Below are 23,069 nucleotides of genomic sequence, written 5' to 3'. Positions count from 1 at the left end.
GCTGAGGCAATGGGTTCAACCAGTGGACTATATGTGTGGAATGATGTGAATGACTGAATATTCTCTGATAAGTGCTACAGAATATTGTGGCGCTATACAAATAAGTGATGGGTATATAAATAATCTAGGCACTCAGCAGAGTCGGTCCACATGTGGTCAACTAAGTACTTTTTTTAGGCACTTGGAGAGAACAGTTTCCACTACCTATCACTGGAACTGTGGAGTCAAAGTCCAAATCAAGCCAGTTTATATTAAATGCTGTGTATTACTGAGCTCAGTTGGCAAGAATTAGGTGTCTCCAGTTATTTCATACTGCTTTTAATAACTAGACTGTATATACCGTATATACTCGAGTATAAGCCGAGTTTTTCAGCACATTTTTTGTGCTGAAAAAGCCCCCCCTCGGCTTATACTCGAGTGATGCTTCAAGACCACAATGCACGGCCGTAAGGAGGGTGGTGCCTGCCTCCATAGCTTCAGCCCGCTTAAGGGCTGAAGAGAAAGAGAAGGAAAATATTAACTGAGAAGAGTTTGGTGGAAAAAAAAATCAACTCACAAGAGTTTGGTGCTTGCTGTTAGTTCCGCAGTGGAACGCATGTGCGTTCCACAGACAGGAAGCTCGGCCCTTGCAATGCAAGTGCCGAGCTTCCTGTCTGTGGAACGCACATGCGTTCCACTGCGGAACTACACAGACAGCCTTACAGACATTCAGGGAGAGAGGGGGCAACCTGGCTCCAGTCAATACCACGCCCCCTGAAAAATACATCATTGCACACAATTATTTTCATCTTGAGACCGGGACTGAGGATTCTAACGAGTGCAGAAGTGACAGGCTGTGGTGAGGAGGAGATTGGTTGTCCACGCTTACCTTGCTTTACTTACGCTGATATCTGGTATGAATCCCATGTTTGCCGGCTCTTGTATATTTTATTAAAAAGATAATGCGCTAGATCTCTTTTTATCTTTTCTTCTTGAGTGGGAAATGTCCATATGATGGCGGGAGTTGAATCTACATCTACCATTCCTGCTAAGGGCGTTTTGTCATGTACGTTTTAGTAAGCATATACCCTATGGGGTTTCTACACAGAGTGAAGACACGGGTGTTCCGTAGATTATTCACGCACGGGAGTTATTTGGAAGCTTGATTGACAATCATCTTTGTTGGACATACTACACTATTATTTCCTCCTATGTTTGATGATTGTATATTCTAGAAACTTGTCCGGAGGGATCTATTGCATATGTCCACATACAACTCTACACCCTCGTTACAAAATACAATGAAATTTACCAGTAGCTGCTGCATTTCCCACCCTAGGCTTATACTCGAGTCAATAAGTTTTACCAGTTTTTTGTGATAAAATTAGGTGCTTTGGCTTTTATTCGGGTCGACTTATACTCGAGTATATACGGTATTTAAATAAATATGTCCACTATGCTCTCTTCATGCCTCTGTAGCAGGTGCTTCTCGAACTAGATAAGTTTACCGTTACAGCTAGGCAGACACTACAAGAAATATCCTGTTTGGATTGGTGGGCTCATTTCCAGGGGCAGGGCCAGTGATGTCACAGCAACTCTAAATTCTGCAGCTCTTAGCTTTCAGACCTGTATAAGTTCCCATCAGGACACAGTCTGTAAGGTGTGCAAATGCTGCAATTCGAGGTCCTCCACTGGCCCCTTTATTCAATGCTAAAACCATGTACATTGTACAGGTGTCCATGTTTTGATGATTACTGCTGTTTATAGAGGTCATTGGGGATGGTTGCATCCCAGAGTACCCAAAGTTTTTTGCGATCTTAAACTGCAGCGAGTACTGCAAACAGCTGTATGTAAGAGGAAGGGAGCTGTGGAAGACCCCAGGCCTGCAAAATAGCTGCACAGGACGCCAGGGGAGAACAGAGAGGGACTCTGAAAGCTAGCTAGGACCCCTGATCAATAGCTGTAGATCAAGGTAATCAATTGCATCCAAAAAATATATAAAACAACAGTTTTCAAAATAAATATTAATTGAATAATGAATTTGGGGGCCAGAATGTAATTTGGTTGGGAAGCATGCATCTCTATAGATCAGATGCATGCACAATTTGCGGTTACAGTTCGTTGTTTTAAAACAGGATTGTGGTCTGGGCTAATGATTTATGACCTCTCATATTAATAAGGGAATATGGAAACAAATAATTGATGGAGATAAAGAAAGAAAAATCAGCGAAGAGGACTTATGATTGTTGAAAGGAGCAGTACGGGGAAATAAGTTGTTGAAAACAAAATACCAGCACTATAAACCGGCTAATCATATAACCAACTGATAACAGGTATCCAATTCACTGACGGGGTCTGAAAACAGGATATCATTATTTAAAATAAAAAACACTAGTGTAGTTAAATAATCAATAAGATACAATCACAAATAACCTACTTGTTTAAACTCCGCTTTCAAAACAGAATGCCCCAATGTTGACTGCCATTGCAGCCTTCTGCCACTGTGTTTTCCAAGATAAAAAGTCTTAAATATTTCCTGAAGTTTCACCATCTGGAAAGGAAGATGAAATAGAATATAATAAAAGGCAATGTCTCTTAGTGGCACTGTGTGCAGGAAAAACATTATATCTAAACCGATCTCAGGATAATGGACTACTCTGGAATGGAGGAGTAAAATGTGGATAGCCCATTTAAAATATCCACACAGCTATTTCACAGGAATTTGTGTTGTTGGTTTTTAACAACATACAGTAAAAAGTCACACACACACACACACACACACACACACATTGAAATTGATTGTGTTTGTGATGTAAAGCCAGAAACCAAAATAAATTATGTGTGGAGCCTCTGGTACCTACGGGAGAGCTGGGATTCTCTGTCCACCACCGCCCCGCCTAACGTTCTATGACGCCTCGCCCCACCCACGAACTAAGCCCTAAGACGCTTCAGACATCTCCGGCCTGGACATTCTCCATCTAGTACCCAAGGAACAAAATGTGCTATGCTTGTTTTTTTTTTCTTTGTTTATACTGCTGTATACCTGTCTTATACCAACTAAAGTTTATTACTCTACAGCAGTCAGTTTTATCCACTTTTTACCTAGCCACCCCCCATCCCTTTCCCCCCTAGTTATAGAGAAATATTGAAAGGGAATGACTTGAATGTATGTGTAGTACTACTGATTGTGTTTGTTCTCATTTGTCCCCTTTTTTAAAAAATAATAAAATAAAAAAAATATTGCCTTGTGCTGTTTTAGCAGCTCTCTATCAAGCCTACAAGCCTCTTTAAGGCCTTTTTGGATGTGGCTCACAAGCCAGCCTTTGCTAGATGTACACCTTTTAACACTGCACTCAGTGGCGGGGGGTTCATCCCTCTCCACGCGCTGCCAGGGTAAGGTTGGACTCCAACCCCTCTCCATCCTGGCACCACCAACTCTAGATGGGGAAATTTAGTTTTAAATCTTGGGATGGTAGTCAGACGCCGTTGCAGCAGTCAAAGCTTTTTGAACTTGGCTGTGGATTTTACGGTGTTTGAGGCATATAGGCGAGTGTAGGACCTGCATACAATGAGATACCCTTGACACTAGGATGCAGTGTTAAATGTTTTGATCAAAACATGAACAAATACCTAAAGTTTTCATTTTGCTAGATACACACAGATATGCAGTCTCAAAGATAAGCGCTGACAACAACTGTCTTTTTGTTTTGTAAATGTATAGGGCATTTCTACTGCCTTGCAGCTGATATTATATGCAATATGGGATTAACCGAGAATGGGCTTATTTCTTCTCTGGTTATGTGTGTAAAACTGTATAAAAAGAACAGCAAACACTCATGTAAAGTATTTATAGATCAATCTACCAGCTCAATTAAAAATTATTGTTGAGCAAAAAACACAACTATTTGTAAAGATGCAGCCCTATTGGTGCAAGATGCCTCTACCTGATAAAATCATGTGACTTACAGGTAAGAGAACATGTCCCCCTGCTGGCCTGTATTGAACACACTGTCCAAAGTCATTGTTCTGCCTACTACCCTGCAGGCATGATCCAAAGTAAGCTGTCAGGAGGAACCAGCCACAGTCACAGCAAAAGATTGTTGTAGGAGTTACACACACAACCCAGAGCCTGGTGTTGGCAGTGATCATTCTCCTGCACCTATTGGCACTGCAATAGTGTGCAGTTGATACTTACGGTCAGTGAGAAAACACCAGTAGGACGGGCCAGTAATGTCACGTTACTGATAAGAGGAGCCCTAAGACAACTTGTAAAATCTATCCCCCCAACAATGTGGCAAAGCAAGTTCATCTTGCCACACTCTGTGAATGTGCAGACCTATATTTTTTAAATAAACTTCTGTCTTTCCTTTGGTTATTTCTACCAAAATATGTACTGACTAACAGTGGTACAATGTGGTCATAAAGAATATAAATTAGTCAGAAGAAACATAAGTAATTAAGGAGAGCAAGGCAAAAAAAGGAATCATTTTGATCCTGGATAAACCATGTTACATACAAAATAATAAACTAATTTGTACCCCTTGCACTTGTAAGACAATACTGTCTGCTCTTTTTCTTATGTAGCGCGCAAATATTTGAAAGCTTTATTTTCACACTGAGATTTAAAGTTGATCTAGGACATGCCCTACCCAAACTATAAATCTGTGCATAAATTTACATTTACTTCCCCCTCCAATGCAAGATGGTTTTGCAAAGGTGTAAAGTTACTCCTTTTTTTGCTTTGCTTAATGACTTAGGTTCATTATGTGTATAACTTCCTTCTCTTCCAATAGGGTGTAATAAACCTGGAATATTTTGAATATGGCTCAAAGCAAAGCCTTCTTTTCAAAACGGTAATTCTGACTCCTTAGGGGAACTGAACCTACATTTGGTGAAGGTATGTATCTTTGACATCCAAAGACACCATAAATTCTCCCTTCCTGACTGACTGAATAAATCACCAAGGAGATTACATTATAAATCATTGCTATTGGAGGATATGAGAGCCTTGAAATCCAAAAGGATGATTGAAAGTTCCATCCTACTGTGAACCAGAAAGAGGTTAGTGTAGAATCCTAGATCCCTAAGGTGATCTGGGACCAGACACATGACCTCCATTTTTACAGAAATTGGTTAATAGCCCGAAGACCTGTTAGCTTCATGGGTGCTTGGGAACCAAAGACAAAAAGGAGCAGTTCCAAGGATGATATAGGTTCGAACCAGAATGAGAAGAACACAGGGACATGGGGTGCGAACAGGAGACACTGAAAAGCAAAAGACGTGCTTTCACTTCCCCCAAGCTTAAAAGGTCCACTTTGAAGTCCATTATATCTGGCAGTTCACACAAACATAACTATGCACTACCAGTTTGAATTTGGAGCCTTCCACTTAGGCTTCCAATTAGAATGTAAGTACTCATGCGTAGAGCCCCCCGTCTCATGTCTGCATATATTTTGTCTGCCCCTGCTTTCTCTATGTCCTCTTTTCCCCACTGTGCAGTGCTGCAAAACAGTGCTGCACCTTACAAAGCAATAATAATAACAATGATGATGATAGTCAAGGAATCTGGAAAATTGGGTATAACTATTCCAGAGGGGTACTCTGGAACACAATTAGGAGTTTCTGAGGTGAGTTGCAGCCAAGCACCTAGGATCACCTGATAAGAGTGTTACAGCCAAAATCCCCTACAAAACAAAAACACAAAAAAACAACATGTCATTAATCCAGAGGAAAGCAAAATACAACTGCTAATGAACACCTTCCTGACCCAAAAATAGCCAGCAGATAAATACCCAGGATCAATTGTGGCTACAGTGTCTTCTACTAATTATAGAGCAGATATCATTTCTTTTAAGAAAGTTAAGGGATTTTGAGTGGGAGTAGATAGGGGCTTCCAGGGAGAGAACGGATTTGCTTTTCTACCTTCAAGAGTGTAGAGCCTATCCAGCATCTATGCCCACCTACTGCAGAAGGAAAAAAACCCAGAAATGAATACATACAATTAAAAAACAAACATTCTGCATGCCTACCTCTGCTGGTAAGTGGACCTCCATTGGTGTATATGATGGCCAGTATCCCATTGTAAGTATATTAACTGTCAAGTCTATGTTTCCTGGGTCAGTATGATTTTGCATATACTAGAGAGAGAAAGCAAATATTATTAGTATAGTGTAACATGGTATGAGTTACAAAAACACATTGGCTCAGTAGTATATGTCATATATAAATAAGAATTCGATATAGAAAAACTACTAAAAAGGTGCTTGTGCAGCATAAGAAAACTTATCAGGAAAGAAGAAGAGCTAAATATATACAGCTTATAGAACAGAAGGGAAAGAAGAGACATGATAAATTAATAAAAATATTTATGTAATTCAACCAATATTTTTTTTAAAAAAATAAGTGATTTGCAGAACAATGGGGCACACTGAAACGGGAGGAAGACTGGAAGGCAGCGTAAAGGATTTTTTGTTTTGTTTTACAGAAAGTGTGAGGGATATATGGAAAAGTCTCACAGCAGTTGTGGTGGGGCCCACAGAGTAAAACACTGGGACCAACATAAGGCTATTGTTAGAGCTTTGATTTGAATTATTATAAAATGAAAAATAAAAAAGGGGCAGAACATATGCACCTATATAATCTTTTCTGCCATCAATTTCTATGTTATAACCTAAGAAAATACTCTGTAGGAAATAAAACAATTTTAGGATTCGTATAAGTGTTGAATCAATAAAACATTTAACCAAATAATGGATCAGAGATGAATCTAAATTCAGATGAGAAACTGAAATTGGGGGAGATAAAGTAACAGAAGTCCATCTTCTATATGCCGTTCTTTAACTTCAATGTCTGATAATGTGCTTTATTTTATTTTTTTATATGTAAAAAGTTATGCTTTTAAACCAAATATACATGTTCCATCTAATCAGGAGGAGAATAGAGTCTAAGAAATCTGTGAATCTAAATTACAGCTGGACTTTTAGGTTCTGTAAAATGTGTCAAGACTGTAAAATCTTAGCATTGCTTAGAATTAGTTGCATTACCTCTGCCTAACCGTAAATAAGCTTATCTACAACATTCCAATTATTCTGAAGAGATTTCCATTCTACTTTTGAACAATGTAGCATTTATGAGAATTTCTCATGTTTGTCCTGAAATGTGTATCTCAGAACCAAATAAAATAGCTGTCAATTTATGGGTGGTGGGGGGGGGGGGCGTGGGTTGGAGATAGGAAAATTACAAATTACCTAACAACTAAAACCAGAACTCATTTTATTAGGTATATATGACAGGTCGCAGTTTAAGCTGAAAGCAGTAAATCTTCACTGAAAATGGCTTTATTAAAAACACAGGAGAATATTACCTGCTTGAATTGAACCATCACATCTTTTGAGAGTTCCATATCTTTAAACATTCCCTCCAATTTACTGGTAAAGGCTGCACCACACTCTACAGATAAAAACAAAATATTATCCAGGTATTGTATATAAAACTATCCCAAAACTGAAAGTGTTACTATATAATTACTAGTCACCATCAAGAATACAAAGTGAAGCACATTTTGATCTGTCAGACAATTTAAAATCTAGATTTTCTTATTAGTTTTGTTCTACTTGGCCAAGAAAGAAAACCTTGACCATTCAGGTTTTTAGGACAGTAAAAAACAAAACAAAATAACATTCTAAGGGGCATATTCAATTAGCTTTTTGATTCGCGGTAACGCGCGTTGCCGCGAAAAGTGCGCGTTCTTGCGGGTATTACGGTACCGCATTAACGCGGATTTTCGTTCGCAACCCTATGGGCTGCGAATGAAAATCCACGTTATTGCGGTACCGTGTATTACGTTTCGCGGCTGTTCCGGCGCGTTACCGCGAATCCAAAAGCTAATTGAATATGCCCCTAAGGGGCATATTCAATTGTCGGCGGGACCGCCGAAAATCCCACCGCTGAAAAACGAATACATGTAATACGGTAATTTGTAGCTGGATTTCAGCTCGCGGCTCAGGGAGCTGCGAGCTGAAATCCAGCGAGTAAATTACCGTATTACATGTTTTTCTATGCACAATTACCGTAATATCAGTAATCGTGCGCGGACCGCGGGATTTTCGGCAATCCCGCCGACAATTGAATACCCCCCTAAGTGTTAAAAACAAGGTTTGATAATTCCCCCATCAATGGAGGGCCACGTATAACATTTGTAGACAGAGGGTCTTGTGGGTCATGGTACATCTGCACCAGCCGAGTTTTTAGAACGTACCACACTGAACTATCATTATTGCTCTCTCATTGCTGGTCAGTGACTCGTCAGTAAATGGTAACCAGACAATCATAGCATCAACCGGTATACATAAATGAATCCGTTATATCCTTTAATATCACAGATTTAAACAATGTTGACTAATAAACTTCATACCATGTTTTAGTTTAGATAACATTGATTTCTCTGAATCAACAGATGCACTTTTCCCCACCAACAGTCTTTTAGCAAGGTCTTTCTTGTAAAATGCCTCAAATACATCTTTACCTGCAGGATAAGAGAAAACCAATTTGTAGGGTGAGATAAAGTTGAAAAAAGGGGAAAAATAATTGGATTGTTAAAAAAAGAAGATAAAACAGAAAGGTAAAAGGTGAGAAAGCAACAAACAGCATTATTTTTACCAACAACATGAACATGTAAGACTTATTGAATGAGAGTGGAGCCAGCCATATATTTGTTTTCCACTGGATGCCGCATTGTCTACTGAGAATAGAGAGTACTCATACACAAAGAAGGGAAAGACAGAGCAGAAAAGGGGCACTCAGAATCTATAAGTGGAAAGGCAAATAATGAAATAAAACATAACCTTTATTATTATCTGTAAAATAGTGTGCTTCTCCTGATGAGAAAACTAGCGAAATATTAAAAACCAAAACATACAAAGTGAATTAAAATTGCAGTTCAACTGCAAACGCTCTGTGTTCCTGTCTAAATTTTTGTAAAGTATATAGGATAATTAATCTTCATATATATAGCACAATCTCATACATTTGTCCACTAAATCATTTGTCTATTTGTTATATAATAAAGGAGCTACTCATCCTCAGTATATCAGATAATTACAATTTCTAGCACTGAGAAATTATATTTCTTATATTCTTTGTGTTATAATAGAATTCAAGATAATTGGATTAATCCTTATAAAGAGTTTCAATTGGTTAATATGTAGTCTGAGAGATACAGTTCATACTCAAAAGTTTTGCAATAATATCTCAATTTTCAAATTTAGAACACAGATCTATCCTATTATTTTGTCTTGCAGGCTTAATAAAATATTTCTCCAAAATTATGGTCTTTATCTGTAAAAATTGTGCACCAGACAGTCTAATTTCTAATAGCCAAGTGTCTATCCAACATTAATACACAGGGTTAAATCCTTTTAGTAATGCCAGAGTTCAAATACTCCCCAGCCTGAATATAGAAAGGATTGGTTTCTCCTTTTACAACCTATTAGGTTAATAGGATTAGCAATCTTAACAGCAACAAACAGTCTGCCTGTCAGCTGTAGAAAAAAAAAATCCAACAACTGTATATGGACACAATGAATTTTTTTGCTCACCTGAAAATTCCCTTTTCTTCAGTGTCCAGTGACAACACACTTGAAAGATAGTTACACCAACCTAGGATCAAGCATAAAGAACACACCTCCAGAAATTTCAATTAAAGGCTACAAACCTAACTAAGAAAAAAAAAACCCCCAAAAGACTCGATACAAAGAAAGTGTTTATAGAACACTTTATTTTTGGAAGGGAGTCTATGTGCTTCCTTCTGGATAACGAGACATGGAACATTCTGGTGAGCACCAAAATTCATTTTTTCCTTTACAACCACTTCAGTTGCACAGCTGAGAGATTTACCAAAGATAGATCAGATGGTTTAAATTACTATTGCATGATTTTTATTTTGCCATATGCAGCTGGTTCAGACTTGGGAATGTCTTTGCAATGTTTAATGAACATGCCAGGAGCCGTTTAGATACCTGGTCTGCATATCTGGTCCATTGAACCCCCTGCTCTATCTGTCCTGGAAATGGAAATCAAAGTTTGAATGAACCTTCAATTTTGATGAGTGTCTCTTGTTTAATGCAATGCAGGCTTCAATTACAACCAACTTCATTTTAGAAGCTGAAGATCCATTGATAACATCCACAAAGCATAGGATCAGATAATGAGTTCAGAAAGTGTTGTAATCTATGAATGTAGGTAAGTAGAGGTTTGGTCATCCTGACTATAATGCCTCTTGCTCTTTCATTTTCTGAAATGGGTAGAGTGTAGGAAAGAAAATGTATGAAATAGAGGACACCTTCGGTATGAAATGTGGGGTCACTAACATGACTACTTGATTGTTGTGAACTACTAGGAACAGTTCTCTTAGTCTAAGTGCCTATAGTTTCCCGATTCTAATGGCTGATATCTTTTTGTCACTTGCATTTAAAACCAGATTGAAGTCCCAGGGTGGGACTCGATGGGTTTTTAATTAAAAACCTCTTATTGCTGTAGAAAAAAATGGAAAATTATTTAATTTCCTAAGGGTCTACATGTAGGAATGCTCCTTTAGCTGGAATTTGCATCTGGATTGTACTGGATTGCATGATTTTTAGGCAAAACCCTCCTGTAAGAAATCTAACACTGTAAGCTGGGAACATAGTAGAAAAAACATTTTTTTCTCTTTACACACTTAGAGCATTAGGATATGTTTCTATGTCTTTAGATAAATTCTTGAAATAACCTTTTAAACATAGAGGAAATTCTCCCCCCACTGGCTTGGAGAAAACCCTCACTTTGGTTTTTCTTGTGCAAGTCAAAGCACTCAAGGCTAGCATTTTGCAATCTATACATTACAGTTGCCACTGCTTCAACAGATCAAGTATATGAAGCAAGATAACAAGATCATGGATGGACACTTTGAGGTCTGTGCACCAAGCACTCTTCCTGACTATTCATACCTTGTTGCTTGTATTACTCTGGCCAACTTGGCAGAGGTAGTGAAAAAAGTCTCACCAAATCATGTACAGTGAATCTTAGGGGGGTATTCAATTGTTAGCGAGATCACTGAAATACTCGCGCTCCAAAAATATTACCGTTGGAGCTGCGAGCTGAAATCCAGCGAGTAAATTACCGTATTAACGGTATTTACACGCAATATTACTTTATTAACGGTAATATTTTTGGAGCGCGAGTATTTCAGCGATCTCGCTAACAATTGAATACCCCCCTTTGAGTGACAAACGGAAAAAAAATCTTTTACCTTTGCATTTGATCTTGAAGCCATCAGGTAAAACTGGAGTAACAAATCAGTACACTATCTCTTGGAACACTTTTTCATGCAACATCTGTCCTGCTGAAATAATCTACCAGGACATTCCTCAATGCTTTGATGTGAGTAGACAAAAGAGTCATGAAGCTTTTGCTATGCTCCGTCATAAACATGAGCTGTTAGTGAAATGAATGGAGCCGATCTTGTTTGTCCATTGTTGTTTAAGTATGCCTATATGATGGTCCTCGAGTATGCTGCGTTTTTGCATCCCTAACGTAAGAGTAAGCTTACAGCTGCAAAATTATGTAACATGCAATTTAAAATACACTGTAATTATGCAACTACATCAAGGTATGCTTAGCATATCTTTGTGCATCAAAAGAAGTGTTTCCCAAACCCAGTCCTCAGGGATCCCTAACAGTGCAGATTTTCCAGGTCACAAGTGAAATAATTAGTACAACCTCTGGATATTTTCAAAATGTGTCAGTCAGTAATGACTACACCTGTGCTCCAGAAAAGAGATATGGAAAACCTGCACTGTTAGGGGTCCTGAGGACTGGGTATGTGAAACCCTGATCTAAAGTAAGAATATGACAGCCATCATCAACGCGACCGTGGTGACTAATTTAAAAAAAAAAAAAAAAAAAAATAAAAAAATAGAATAATTAAATAAAAGAAACATCACTGTGCCATAAAAGAAGTAACCAGCACCAGTGCTGTAGTCTGGGCTGACTTACAATTAATGTGTACGGCCCATTGGAATAACCTTTTTGAAAAAGTCCTGCTACTGGACGGCTCATGGCTTCTGTGAAGGTTTTTGGGGTAAAGCTTAGCCCAGGAGGTGAGGCCTGAAAATGGAGATGCTTTATTTCTCGAGATGTGTTGATCGATGCTCTTAAGAACTTCTGTCAGTAAAGGCACGTACAGAGCTGCCTCCTTCAAATCCAATATTGCCCTAATATCTCCTTGGTCAAACACATGCTTGGTGAACCTGATGGATCCCATTTCAATAGGTATAGGTTTCACAAAAGTGTTGGCAAACACCAATCTGGGATCCATGGTAGCATTTAGTACTGTAAATAGTATTTAATAAGTTCTTTGGCCCTACAGTTCCTTTGGAATTTGTTTAAGCACTTAATCAACTAGGTATATTTCCAGTTGTCACAGCAGATGGAATGTAGACAATTCGACCAGGAGCATGCAAGTTCAATCTTCTAATTATAGCTTATTTAAATAAAATTTTCTAATTGTGGAAGTTTTTTTTTTTTTACATCTTTTCACTACTATCTCTTCTTCTTCATACCTTTGCCGTAAGATGGAGAAGTTACTACTGGAAAGAACCTTTGGGATTTTAATTTCTGAACCCAGGTAAATAAGGCTTTTTCATTCTTGCTTTCGATCAATTGGTTGACAACTTCCTTAAAAAAAAACGTGCATACACACTTATAATTACTGCGCTTCTTATCTTGGGAATCAAATGTCTTCCATTCTTCAAGAGGTTTCACTAGCTTGTCCAGTTTAATCCAGTATGGCCAGTATATGTTAAAACACTACAAGAGCCCCTACGGAAACTCAGGACTCTGCTATAAATCCAGAAGTTCCAGCAGCACTCAACATCTCCACTATGGTTATGTAGCAGGCTGGACTGAAGGTGCTAGATAAATGGATTCTGTAAATTCTTCAGAATAGAAAGAAGGGAGAGGGAGAGAGGGCGAGGGCATATGTTTTTAATGTTAAATATATTAACCAGCTGATAAAAGCAGTACACAGCACTATGAATAGGGAATACGTCAGAGAAGATAGGAGGGAAATAAGCTATTTAGAGAACACCTAAAAAGACTGGATGTTACTGGTAAATGAGGCCATTGTAGAAGTACAATGGAAGGTCCCAGAGATGTTTTAACTCTACTTCTATACACTTTTAGCATTTTTTCTTCATCTTTTGTCATCCTGCACTAAAATATAATCGGGGAGTTAACTAATACTGAAGAAAGCAAAGAGATTGAAAGACAGTCTAAGATTTACATATGAGATTAAGCCACCAGAAGCAGTCAGCAACATTGAGCACTTTTCCTAACTATTAATTGGGCTTGGGATCCAGTTAAACACTACTTTCCCACAGCAGCCCAACCAGTATACACATAACAATTGATATCTCTAGCTACTTCAGTGGTTGTTTCACAATGAGCCTGACTCTATTCCGCAGAAGGGAACCTCATAACCTGGACTTACATTTAAAAATAATCCAAGCAGAGTTATTAAAGTAAAAACCTGCTAGGAGGCTCCTGCCACTGCCTGAAAATGGTAACTGGAGAAAAAAAACAAAACAAAACACTGACTCAAGTTAGAGGTGGTAGCCTTTTACAGAAAATGAGGTGTGTTCTTTGAGCTTAATACTAGGTAGGTGAAACTTTTTCTCAGGTATGTTGCTAATGGAAGAGACAGGAAGGAAATTATATGTGTGTGTATATACGGATATATAACTATAGCTCTCTAGATATATATATCTCTATTACTTGCTTTATCAGCAAATTGTTTGGTAAAGTAAACCAAAAATGGTATTTAGAAACGAAGATTTGTTGCTTTATCACACTGTCGTGTTGTAGTGAGGTTTCCTTCCAGCAGTCAGACAATTGTTTACAACCAAAAAATGATGTTTTCACTATTTGTCGCTCTGTGGTCTAACAGCTTACTTTTTCGATACTAAACAACTATGTAAGGATGAGGTAAAATTAAAAACAAATAAACCATTAATCACCCTTTACCCAATGAGTCTAACTCTCCTCTGCCCACATGGCCGGTTTACAATAAGCTGAGTGGGTGCCCACGCCATTGGGCAGCAGAATGTGGCTTGGAAACATGCCGGGACACAAGCAGATGCAGTGAATAATATTGTAGAATATTTGTTATTATTCTGTTAAATAATCTACATACCATGGATGAATCTGAAAATAATCATAATTTTATCAAGGAATCTCTCCAGTTCTTCATCAGTGGCTTCTTTGTTTCCAGAGCGCAATTTGGAATCTACATATTTGGCTGTAAAAAAATAAAATAAAAAAAAATAAATGAAAAAAAACAAACATGAAACTGCTTTTTCATTATGAGGTGAAGCAATTTCATTGTAGCGATGTAATAAAATTTACATCAACAGAGTCTATTCATTGTGCTGAATTATCTGCTGTATTTGATAGGAAACTGTACCTTCAAGTGCCCATTACCCTCAATGGCATTAGAAAAATATAAGAAACAAAAAGACCCAGTTCTCAAACCTCCCCTCAAGTTTCTGTGTGCCAGCAAATGAGCAGGAGATTAGACCAATTTACTGCCAGAGATGTAGGCAAGTGCAACTCTATTAAACAATATGGATATAAGACCATGGTCATACTTGAATGCTAAGTTTCATACAGCAAAGCACAGTGTACTTTTGCTGGTTCGTGAACAAGTACAATGGAGATAAAGCTTATATTGTTATTTTCTTCTCCTTAACCCAGTTTAAAATAAAGTAAATAGGAGAAACATGGGTCTAAAAATGTGTCCTTCTGAAAAATAACTAAAGCATGGCAAAAAATAGTAGTAAGCACTTATATACAATAGAAGAACTTGTGAACCTATAAATTCTGCAGTATTGTTTCTATATTATCACAGGGGAACTTGTTGTGTAATGGCAAGTTGTGCCGTGAAGTGACCATTACACCAGAAATTAACTTATGTACTGTGGTGAAACGTTGAACCCGATTGGTATCCCATCTCGACAACATGTAGCAATGGTGAAACTTTAGATTAGGCAATAGTACTTTACACCACCTGGTATCTGTTTTCTGAAGTGTTATATTCACAGAGTGTGAGGTGTGCATTAAAGTCTGTTTGTGCTTGTAATCAACTATTTGCCTAAGTGATTCCGAACCTCTGAAGGGTACCACAAGGCTGCTCTTGGGAAATCCAGTCAGCTGGCAAGGCAAAAGAGCAAAACATTCACCCAGTATTCTCACATGTACCTATAAGTTCTGCTGGCTTATTTGTTCGCTTGTTGATAAATGTTTCAAATGATTCCTTCATCGTGTTGACAAACTTTTCATTTTTTTGGAAGCAGACACAGATTATATGGTCCACTTTATCCTTGAAATCCAATAACTCTGGCACCATGTCTTTGTCCTTTTCTGGATTCACCACTATTGAACTCCCAAAGCTCTATAAAAGAAAAAAAAAGTCAAATATATACATATAGCAGGTCTCAATTGTACACATCAAATATAAAGCTCACAATTACAAATAGGAGATCCTTACACAGTCTCCACTTCAAAAAAGGAATATTGTTCTACATTGCTATTTAAAATTCAGTTTCTTATCTTTGTCAACCACAGCTTTAGTGTTATTACTGTTCAACTCTAAAGGATAAAAAACGTATTATGTTGTTAAAATTGATGGTGAGTCAATAATGTGTTGTCTGTTATGCCAACATAAAATGCCAGAATACTACATTCTCCAGCCCGAGAACATAAAACCTTTGCCATTCTTTCAAAATGGAAGCCTCAAATAAGAAAGGACATTGTGTTGACCATGCCAGTAACTTGTTTAGTAAATCAAGAGTGAGATGATGTCCCTGACACAGCTCCCAATGTCTGGTCATCAGCCTATGAAAAAACCGTGGGAATCTAGAGAAGGAGAGGGAGTGCACCGATTTCATTGGACATGTAGACAATTTCTAGATCTGGGGGTAAATGTATCAAGCTGAGCGTTTTACGGTGGGTTTGAAAAGTGGAGATGTTGCCTATAGCAACCAATCAGATTCTAGCTGTCATTTTATAGAATGTACTAAATAAATGATAGCTAGAATTTGATTGGTTTTTCAAACCCACTGGAAAACTCTCAGCTTGATACATTTACCCCCTGGTCTGGTATTAAAATAAGATTAGCAGAGAGCCACCATGCTATAAAATGGAGGGAGCAAGTGATGTACAGGGGAAGAAAGTCCTCTCTATAAGGTGAAGACTGGAAAACAATGCTATAATAATTATTATTCTCTCCATTTTGTTTACATTTTATATGTTATGTGATAATTCCACTTTAAGTAACTAAAACAAGAGTTCTCTAGTTTTCTCTACTTTTAGGTAGTGGTGGGCGATTCAAATCAGTGCGATGTTCCGTAGGAACCTTTCGTGTTTTAAAGCTTCACCTAATTCCGGGTATTACGATACCTAAAACATCGCTGATTTTAATTTCTACTTCCAAGGGGTGCAGAGCAAAAATCAGCGATGTTTTAGGTACTTGCCATCCCATAGAGTCTCATCTTATGAGGCTCTGATGAGACATATTCTGTAACTGAATTTCTCCCTTAGAATAACATTTTCTTAAAAAAATAAACACCGAAAAATATAGAATTTGGAACTTCACAACTAAAGGGTCTACTTCTAATTTTATATTTAAGGGCCAATTCAAAATTATTTGAAATAAGAGTACTAATGCATTTTTGAACAAATTAAATAAGATAACAGCAAAAGAGCATTAGGAACACAGAAAAAGAACTGTAGTCGGTCACAAAAGCATGAAGCAGAATACAAAAATGGACGACACCACTGGCGGCTGGAAATTTAAGCACTTCCTAAGAAACTGAAAAAATGTATAGAGAGGGGGAAATCTCACACAGAAAAAGAATAACTGTGCCTCAGGATTTATGAAACAACAAATATATTTTTCATGTCTGTACAGTTGTAATGTAAAATTCAGCCTCATACAATTTCCCATGCTATTAAAACAAACTTTGAAATATTCAAAAATACTAATGCAATGTTTCAAGTTTTATAAAGAATAGATATAGCATACTTTAATGTACTCCCCCCAGTGCTGTAGGAGAATTGACTGACCACCTCTGACCCGACTGAAGAGTTGATACATTAGCGTCAGGTCCGGAACTCTGTTCTCATCAAGCATGCTCTTCAGACCTACGTATACAAAACCATTACAATGGATAAAGTATGCAATACACAGTAAAGGATGCAAAACGAGGACTTTTATACTTACGATAAATCCTATTCTCTGATTCCATCTAAGGGACACTTTTACCATGGGGTTTTATGAGGGGAGCTAGGAGTTGGTTAGTTACCTGTTTAACCTACAAACAGACTTCTCCCCTCTGCAACCCCCTGCATCCTCAGTGTATTTATAAAGCCCCAAGGAAGGGTAAGACAGCCGAGAAAAGAACAGAATTCAGAAGAGCAAAAGGGAGGGAACGCAATGTCCCGCAGATGGAATCAGAGAAAAGGATTTATCGCAAGTATTAAAATCCTCCTCTCTCTTTCATCCTATCTGGGGAACACTGCTACTATGTGGACGTTCTAAAGCAGCCCCCTAAGGGAGGGACTGCTCTGATAGCCCAACACGCAAAACAATGTGCCCAAAACTGGCATCCGAGGACACAATAAAAACATTAAACAGTAAAGGTAAGGACAGAGGATCAGATGGCTGCTCCAGAAAGCTGATCCGCTGAAACTCCATTTTGTTAAGCCCAAGAAGCACCACCTGAGCAGGCATAATGGGCGGCAACATGGCTAGGCACAGGCTGATCTGTCGTGACATAGGACTGCCTAATGGTGGATGTGATCCAACTGGCGATTGTCTGCTTAGTAGTCACCCATCCCCTCTTATAAGCCTGCAACAGCACAAAGAAGAATCTGTCTTGTGAATTTCAAAAGTTCATTTGACATATATGTTGAAGGGCACGAACAACAGCCAAAGATTCCTTGGATTGTAAACTCAAAGAACCACCCCGCACCCGGAAAGCCGGGACTACGATCTCCTGATTCAGGTGAAACCTGAAACCACCTTAGGTTGAAAAGAAGGAACCATCCACAGAACAGCCCTATCATGGGCAAGCAGCAAGAAAGGGATCCAAGTTCTGACACTCTACGTGCAGACGCTATGGCCAAGAGAAAAACCACCATCCAGGTGAGGAACCTGAACACGACTGTGCTCAATGGTTCATATGGTGCGCTCTGAAGCATAGTTAGCACCAAGTTCTGATCCCAGGGAGCTGTGGGCGGAATGTAAGGAGGTTGGATATGCAAGACCTCCTGAAGAAAGATCCTCACTTCCAGCAGCTCCGCAATTTTCTTCTGGAATAGACAGAGAGGGCTGATACATGGTCTCTAAGAAAGCCGAGTCTAAAGACCTGCGAACAAACCATCTAGGAGAAAGGCCAAGAGACCAGAAAGTCAAAAAGCCCCATGTGATAAAGAGCGACTTGTACTACCTGATGTAGATACACCACACTCTGTGATAAATGCGGACAGAAGCCGGCTTCCTGGCTCACAACAAAATGTCCACTACTCTGGTGGATAAACCTTTACCAACCAAAGACTGGCTTCAATAGTCAGGCCATTAAAGCCAGCCGATGAAGGTCCTGGAACCAAAACGGGCCCTGTAGTAGCAGTTCGTCACGAAGAGGTAGACGCTGTCCTTGCTCACTTGGCAATTGCACAATGTCTGCTAACCAGACCCGGCGTAGTCAATGTGGAGCCACCAGGAGAACAGGTAGCCCTCCTTGTTTCACTTTTCTGCCAGCATCAGAATGAGAGGAACAGAGATCCTAGCTGGAAGTCCCAGCGCATGGTCATTACATCTACTGCTATCGCCAGAGGATCCCTGGTTCTCGATCAGAATTTGTCCACCTGCTTATTGAGAGGAGAAGTCATCAGGTTGAGGCAGATCCCACCTCTGGGCCAGCGACTGAAAAAACCTCTGGATGGAGGGACCACTCACCAGGCAGCATCTTGTGTTTGCTTCAGGTAGTTGGCCTTCCACTTTTCCACCCAGAAAATGAACACTGTCGATATGGCTGAAACAACCTTTTCCGCCCAAGCCAGAATCCAAGCTACCACTTGCATTTCTCCCACACTTTTGGTACCTCCCTGACGATTTACATACGCCACGACAATAGCATTGTCAGACTGGGGTACTCTGCAGAACTTGCTGTGTCCCCTGCAGAGCAAGCAACATGACCTTAAATTCCAAGACATTTATTGGAAGCGAGGATTCCTGAGGTGACCAGGTCCCCTGAAAGCGCAAGTATAACACCACGGCACCCCAATCTAGGAGGCCTGTGTCCTTTGTGACAATGGTCCAAGAACTGTCCATGGTCAGAAGATCCTTCATCAGCCAACAGCGAAGGGACAGACAGGATTCCTGAAATGACAGAATCAACTAGTAATTCAATGGTAGAGCATGTCCGTTTCTTGAATAGGTTCCACTAAAGGTGCGTGAATGGAATCTCCCAAAGGGAAGTGTCTCGAATGTGGAGACCATCTGGCCCAGAAGCTTCATGCATACTAGCATGGAAGACGAAAGAAGGGACAGAACCCTTTGCACAGAGTTCTAAAGAGAGCGCACTTTGGTGTCTGGAAGAATAATATATTGCAACCTGGTATCCAAGATAAGACCCAGGAAGACAATCCGGTGACACGGAGTCAGTTATGACATTAGAAGATTTATTATCCACCCACATGGTATCCACTCGAATGGTAAGAGCGATGTTCTCTCAGTAGCTGGTCCAAATCTGCCTTGATCAGCAGACCATCCAGGTAAGAAACTATGCTGACCCTCTTGGAACGCGGCAGTGCAGCTATTATTGCCACGATCTTGAGGAACATCCTTGAAGCTGTGGAGAGGCTAAAGGGAAGAGTCTGGAACGGATAATGGGAGTCCTCCACTGTGAACTCGAACAGGGATTGGTGGCCTTCCCAATGGGCACGTGTAGATAAGCATCCCAAATATCGATGGATGCCAGGAACTCCAGTGGTTCCAAGCCATTGATCACTGGTCTGGGGGATTCCATGTGGAATTTGTCCACCCGAAAGGTGTAGATTTAGTCTAGAGGTTCAGAATTGGACAGAAGGACCCATCTGGTTTGGGGACTAGGAAGAGATTGGAACAGAACCCCTTGCCTCTCATATGACCCCTGCTTACTTGCCCATGCCAGTTTCTCCATCTGGGGCATAGTACTACCCTGGGAATGTTGTCCATGGGTTCCCACTTCACAGCCTGAACAAACCATCTCAAGAGTCCTGCTGTCCCCACTGGGTAGTTTTGTGCCTAGTTTTGGAAACATCTCCCCTGGATTTTACACAGACACACAGACACACAGACACACAGACACACATATATACATAGGGATTTTTGCTTTTTTTGCACACAACCATGTAAACCAGCAGCACATATATCTATTTTATCATATATATACATATATGGCTGGTATAGCACAAGATATGTAAAATAGTACTTAGCACTCCTAGGTGGCCAGGGATCCTCTGATACATTGTGAGGAAGATGAAGTCTGTTTGCAGCCTGTGGAATTTACAGCTTGTCTCAGGTGTCTGCTACTCGTGCAGCTGCTGTTTTTCTCACTCCTGGGAGATACCACTGACAGACATATCTAAAGGGGTGGCCTCTATGTAAGCCATCCCACATTGCTTCAGTCTGGAGAATGGCAAATTGCGTACCTGTCTGCGTTAGCAAACCGCCTGTCAAGTCCTCACTTCATGAAAAACGAAGGGATGTCATTGCAACATGGCTTATCACACTTCTGAGGATGTGTCATTTATGAGAACGCCACCAATATTGTGAGAGCATTACAGCTGGGTGAAATCCATCACATTCCCTGTTTTGTTCACACAATCTACTTGGTGGTACAGAGCTTTTTGAAAAATGACAGTGACATGCAGGAGATGCTGTTCTGTGTCCAGAAATAATTCGGGTCATTTTTGGCATTCTGCAACAGCATGTAGGAGATTGCAGCTGCTGCAAGAAGAATCGAATTTGAGGGGGAATGTACTTTAGTCCAGCCCAGTGGAGAATACTTTCTGTGAAGTTCAGACACTGTTAGCTTGAGTCAAGTGATTCCCCTAATTAAACTTTTGGAAAAGCAGCTAGAGAAATTGAAGGAGGAGATGAAACTTAGAAATTCCGCTAATTAGGTAGGACTTGTAGATCAAGTTGCTTCGCCAGGATCCGAGAGTTATCAACTTGATATCTGATCACTACATTTTGGCAACAGTGTTGAAACGAGGTATTAATATCACCTCAACCAGTCTGCACCTCATTTCTCACAAACTGTGGACTATAAAAACATATACTTTTTCTAGCCCTCTGGATCCCAATATTTGTCAATCATATTTAAACTTGTATATATATTCTATTTGTAAGTAGTTAAAATGTCTGACAGCATGGTTTTCTTATCTTGCAGACTAGTCCATTGTTTCAGCCTAGGCAAAAGGATTATTATCCACCAGTTCTGTATGAATGTACACCACACCAGAGGGTCTCATGTGTTAAGATAGAGAAAAGGTCCACAGCTAGAGCTCTATGTTTAATTATAGAGTTCTACATTGTGTATTTACATGTAATGTGTCTGGATTGTGACCTCACTTGTTTAAACAACTTCTGCTGTATAGCCATAGAACAATACCTATTCTTAATTATATCAAGAGTGACTCATCTGGTATCCCTATGTCTGCATGTTTACCTGTGAAATGGCAAACACAGAAAAGGACCAATCAGGCAGGTTCTGAAACTCCTAAAGGAGGTCAGTTTTGCATTTAAAAATGAGCTCCAGAAACAGCAAAGGAGCATTCACTACCCAGTGATGGCTGAAGTCAGGCTGGCACTGAGGGCTCAGTCCCTGGAGCACTGCCTTTGCCCTGATCTACCTCTACAGGTCTTGGGGAGCAGTGTGTCCGCAAAAAGCACAGAGACAGTGACTCAGGACCACTACCTTGCTGGTAGCCTTAAAAGAGAGATGGGGAGAAGCTTGGATGAATAGAGAGCAGTCCCTGAGAGTGGCTAGGATACTGGTGAGGTGTTTTCATTATACCCTCTATGTTGTCTGTGGCAAACTGTAGTGTTATTTGTTGCAGGTTATTATTTAAAGATGTTTATTGCTGTTTGGTGCTACCATTTTGTTAAATAAACTTATTTATTTTTATGTCGGATATTTGCCTGGGTGATTTTGAACCTTGGATAGGTACCAGGTAGGTCATCAGTGCGGTGCACAGGGTTACATTAAACCCGGTATCATTACAGCAACTGTGCATGATCCTAGGTTTAAGAGTTATGTCTTCTCTTTCTTTCCAACTGACCCAGATCTCAAGAGCTATTTTTTTTTACATTTTTGTTTTCCTGACTTAAAACCACTATGCACTTGAACATATGCTTTAGCACATGACAGAGTGTTTGGTATCATCATGACTGAGACTGGAGAGTGACAAGGACACTTTCATCCCTTATGTTTCTGTATGAGCTATGGCACAGCAGAATGTCACTGGAGACTTAAGAACACTGCCAGCCTTATTGTTACAATTTCTGTTTCAGCATTAAACATTGCCACCTCTCCTGTTTCTGTGTGAGCTATATCTCTGTAGAATGTCACTGGAGCCTTTGAAGAACACTGCCACCCCTCCTTTTTCTGTTTTACCTATGACGCTGCCCAATGCACTGATGACTGCCAACAATCTTGCTACCCCTTCTGTGTCTCTCTGCGAAATGGTGCTGGATCTCCGTGGATGGCGGTACTTATAGAATCGAATACACGTGAGATCCGAAGACGCAACGATAATGTTTTGCCTCATTTTCACTTCAGAGGGCGTGTGAAAGTACAGAGTCAGCTCGGTACTCTGATCGGGGAAGTTTGGGTGGGCTCGGTTCTCGGAGAACCAAGCCCGAGCATCTCTAGAACTTAGCCCTCCTGTATGGCCAATGACCCTCTGAGCAGCATTAGAAGGAGAGGAGAAATGTCTGATAACAGACA

General features: G+C 39.7%; 1 protein-coding gene across 4 annotated transcripts in view; it reads right to left on the bottom strand.

Annotated features, from left to right (window-relative positions):
• CUL4A (cullin 4A) overlaps positions 1 to 23,069 on the bottom strand; it is a 79,192-nt gene that overhangs the window by 14,074 nt on the left and 42,049 nt on the right. For all 4 annotated transcript variants that reach the window (XM_075200044.1, XM_075200045.1, XM_075200046.1 and 1 more), the window contains exons 11-17: positions 17,096 to 17,214; positions 15,271 to 15,463; positions 14,207 to 14,311; positions 8,393 to 8,503; positions 7,343 to 7,428; positions 6,009 to 6,116; positions 2,417 to 2,530 (exon numbers count right to left, since the gene is read on the bottom strand). In XM_075200044.1, coding sequence (XP_075056145.1) covers positions 2,417 to 2,530; positions 6,009 to 6,116; positions 7,343 to 7,428; positions 8,393 to 8,503; positions 14,207 to 14,311; positions 15,271 to 15,463; positions 17,096 to 17,214 — 836 coding nt within the window. The remainder of the gene's footprint in view (positions 1 to 2,416; positions 2,531 to 6,008; positions 6,117 to 7,342; positions 7,429 to 8,392; positions 8,504 to 14,206; positions 14,312 to 15,270; positions 15,464 to 17,095; positions 17,215 to 23,069) is intronic.

This window comes from Mixophyes fleayi, chromosome 2, assembly GCF_038048845.1.
Source record: "Mixophyes fleayi isolate aMixFle1 chromosome 2, aMixFle1.hap1, whole genome shotgun sequence".
In the NCBI taxonomy this organism is placed as follows: domain Eukaryota; kingdom Metazoa; phylum Chordata; class Amphibia; order Anura; family Limnodynastidae; genus Mixophyes; species Mixophyes fleayi.
The sequence above is the reverse complement of the archived record's forward strand: the minus strand, read 5'-3'. Positions and strand labels throughout refer to the sequence as shown.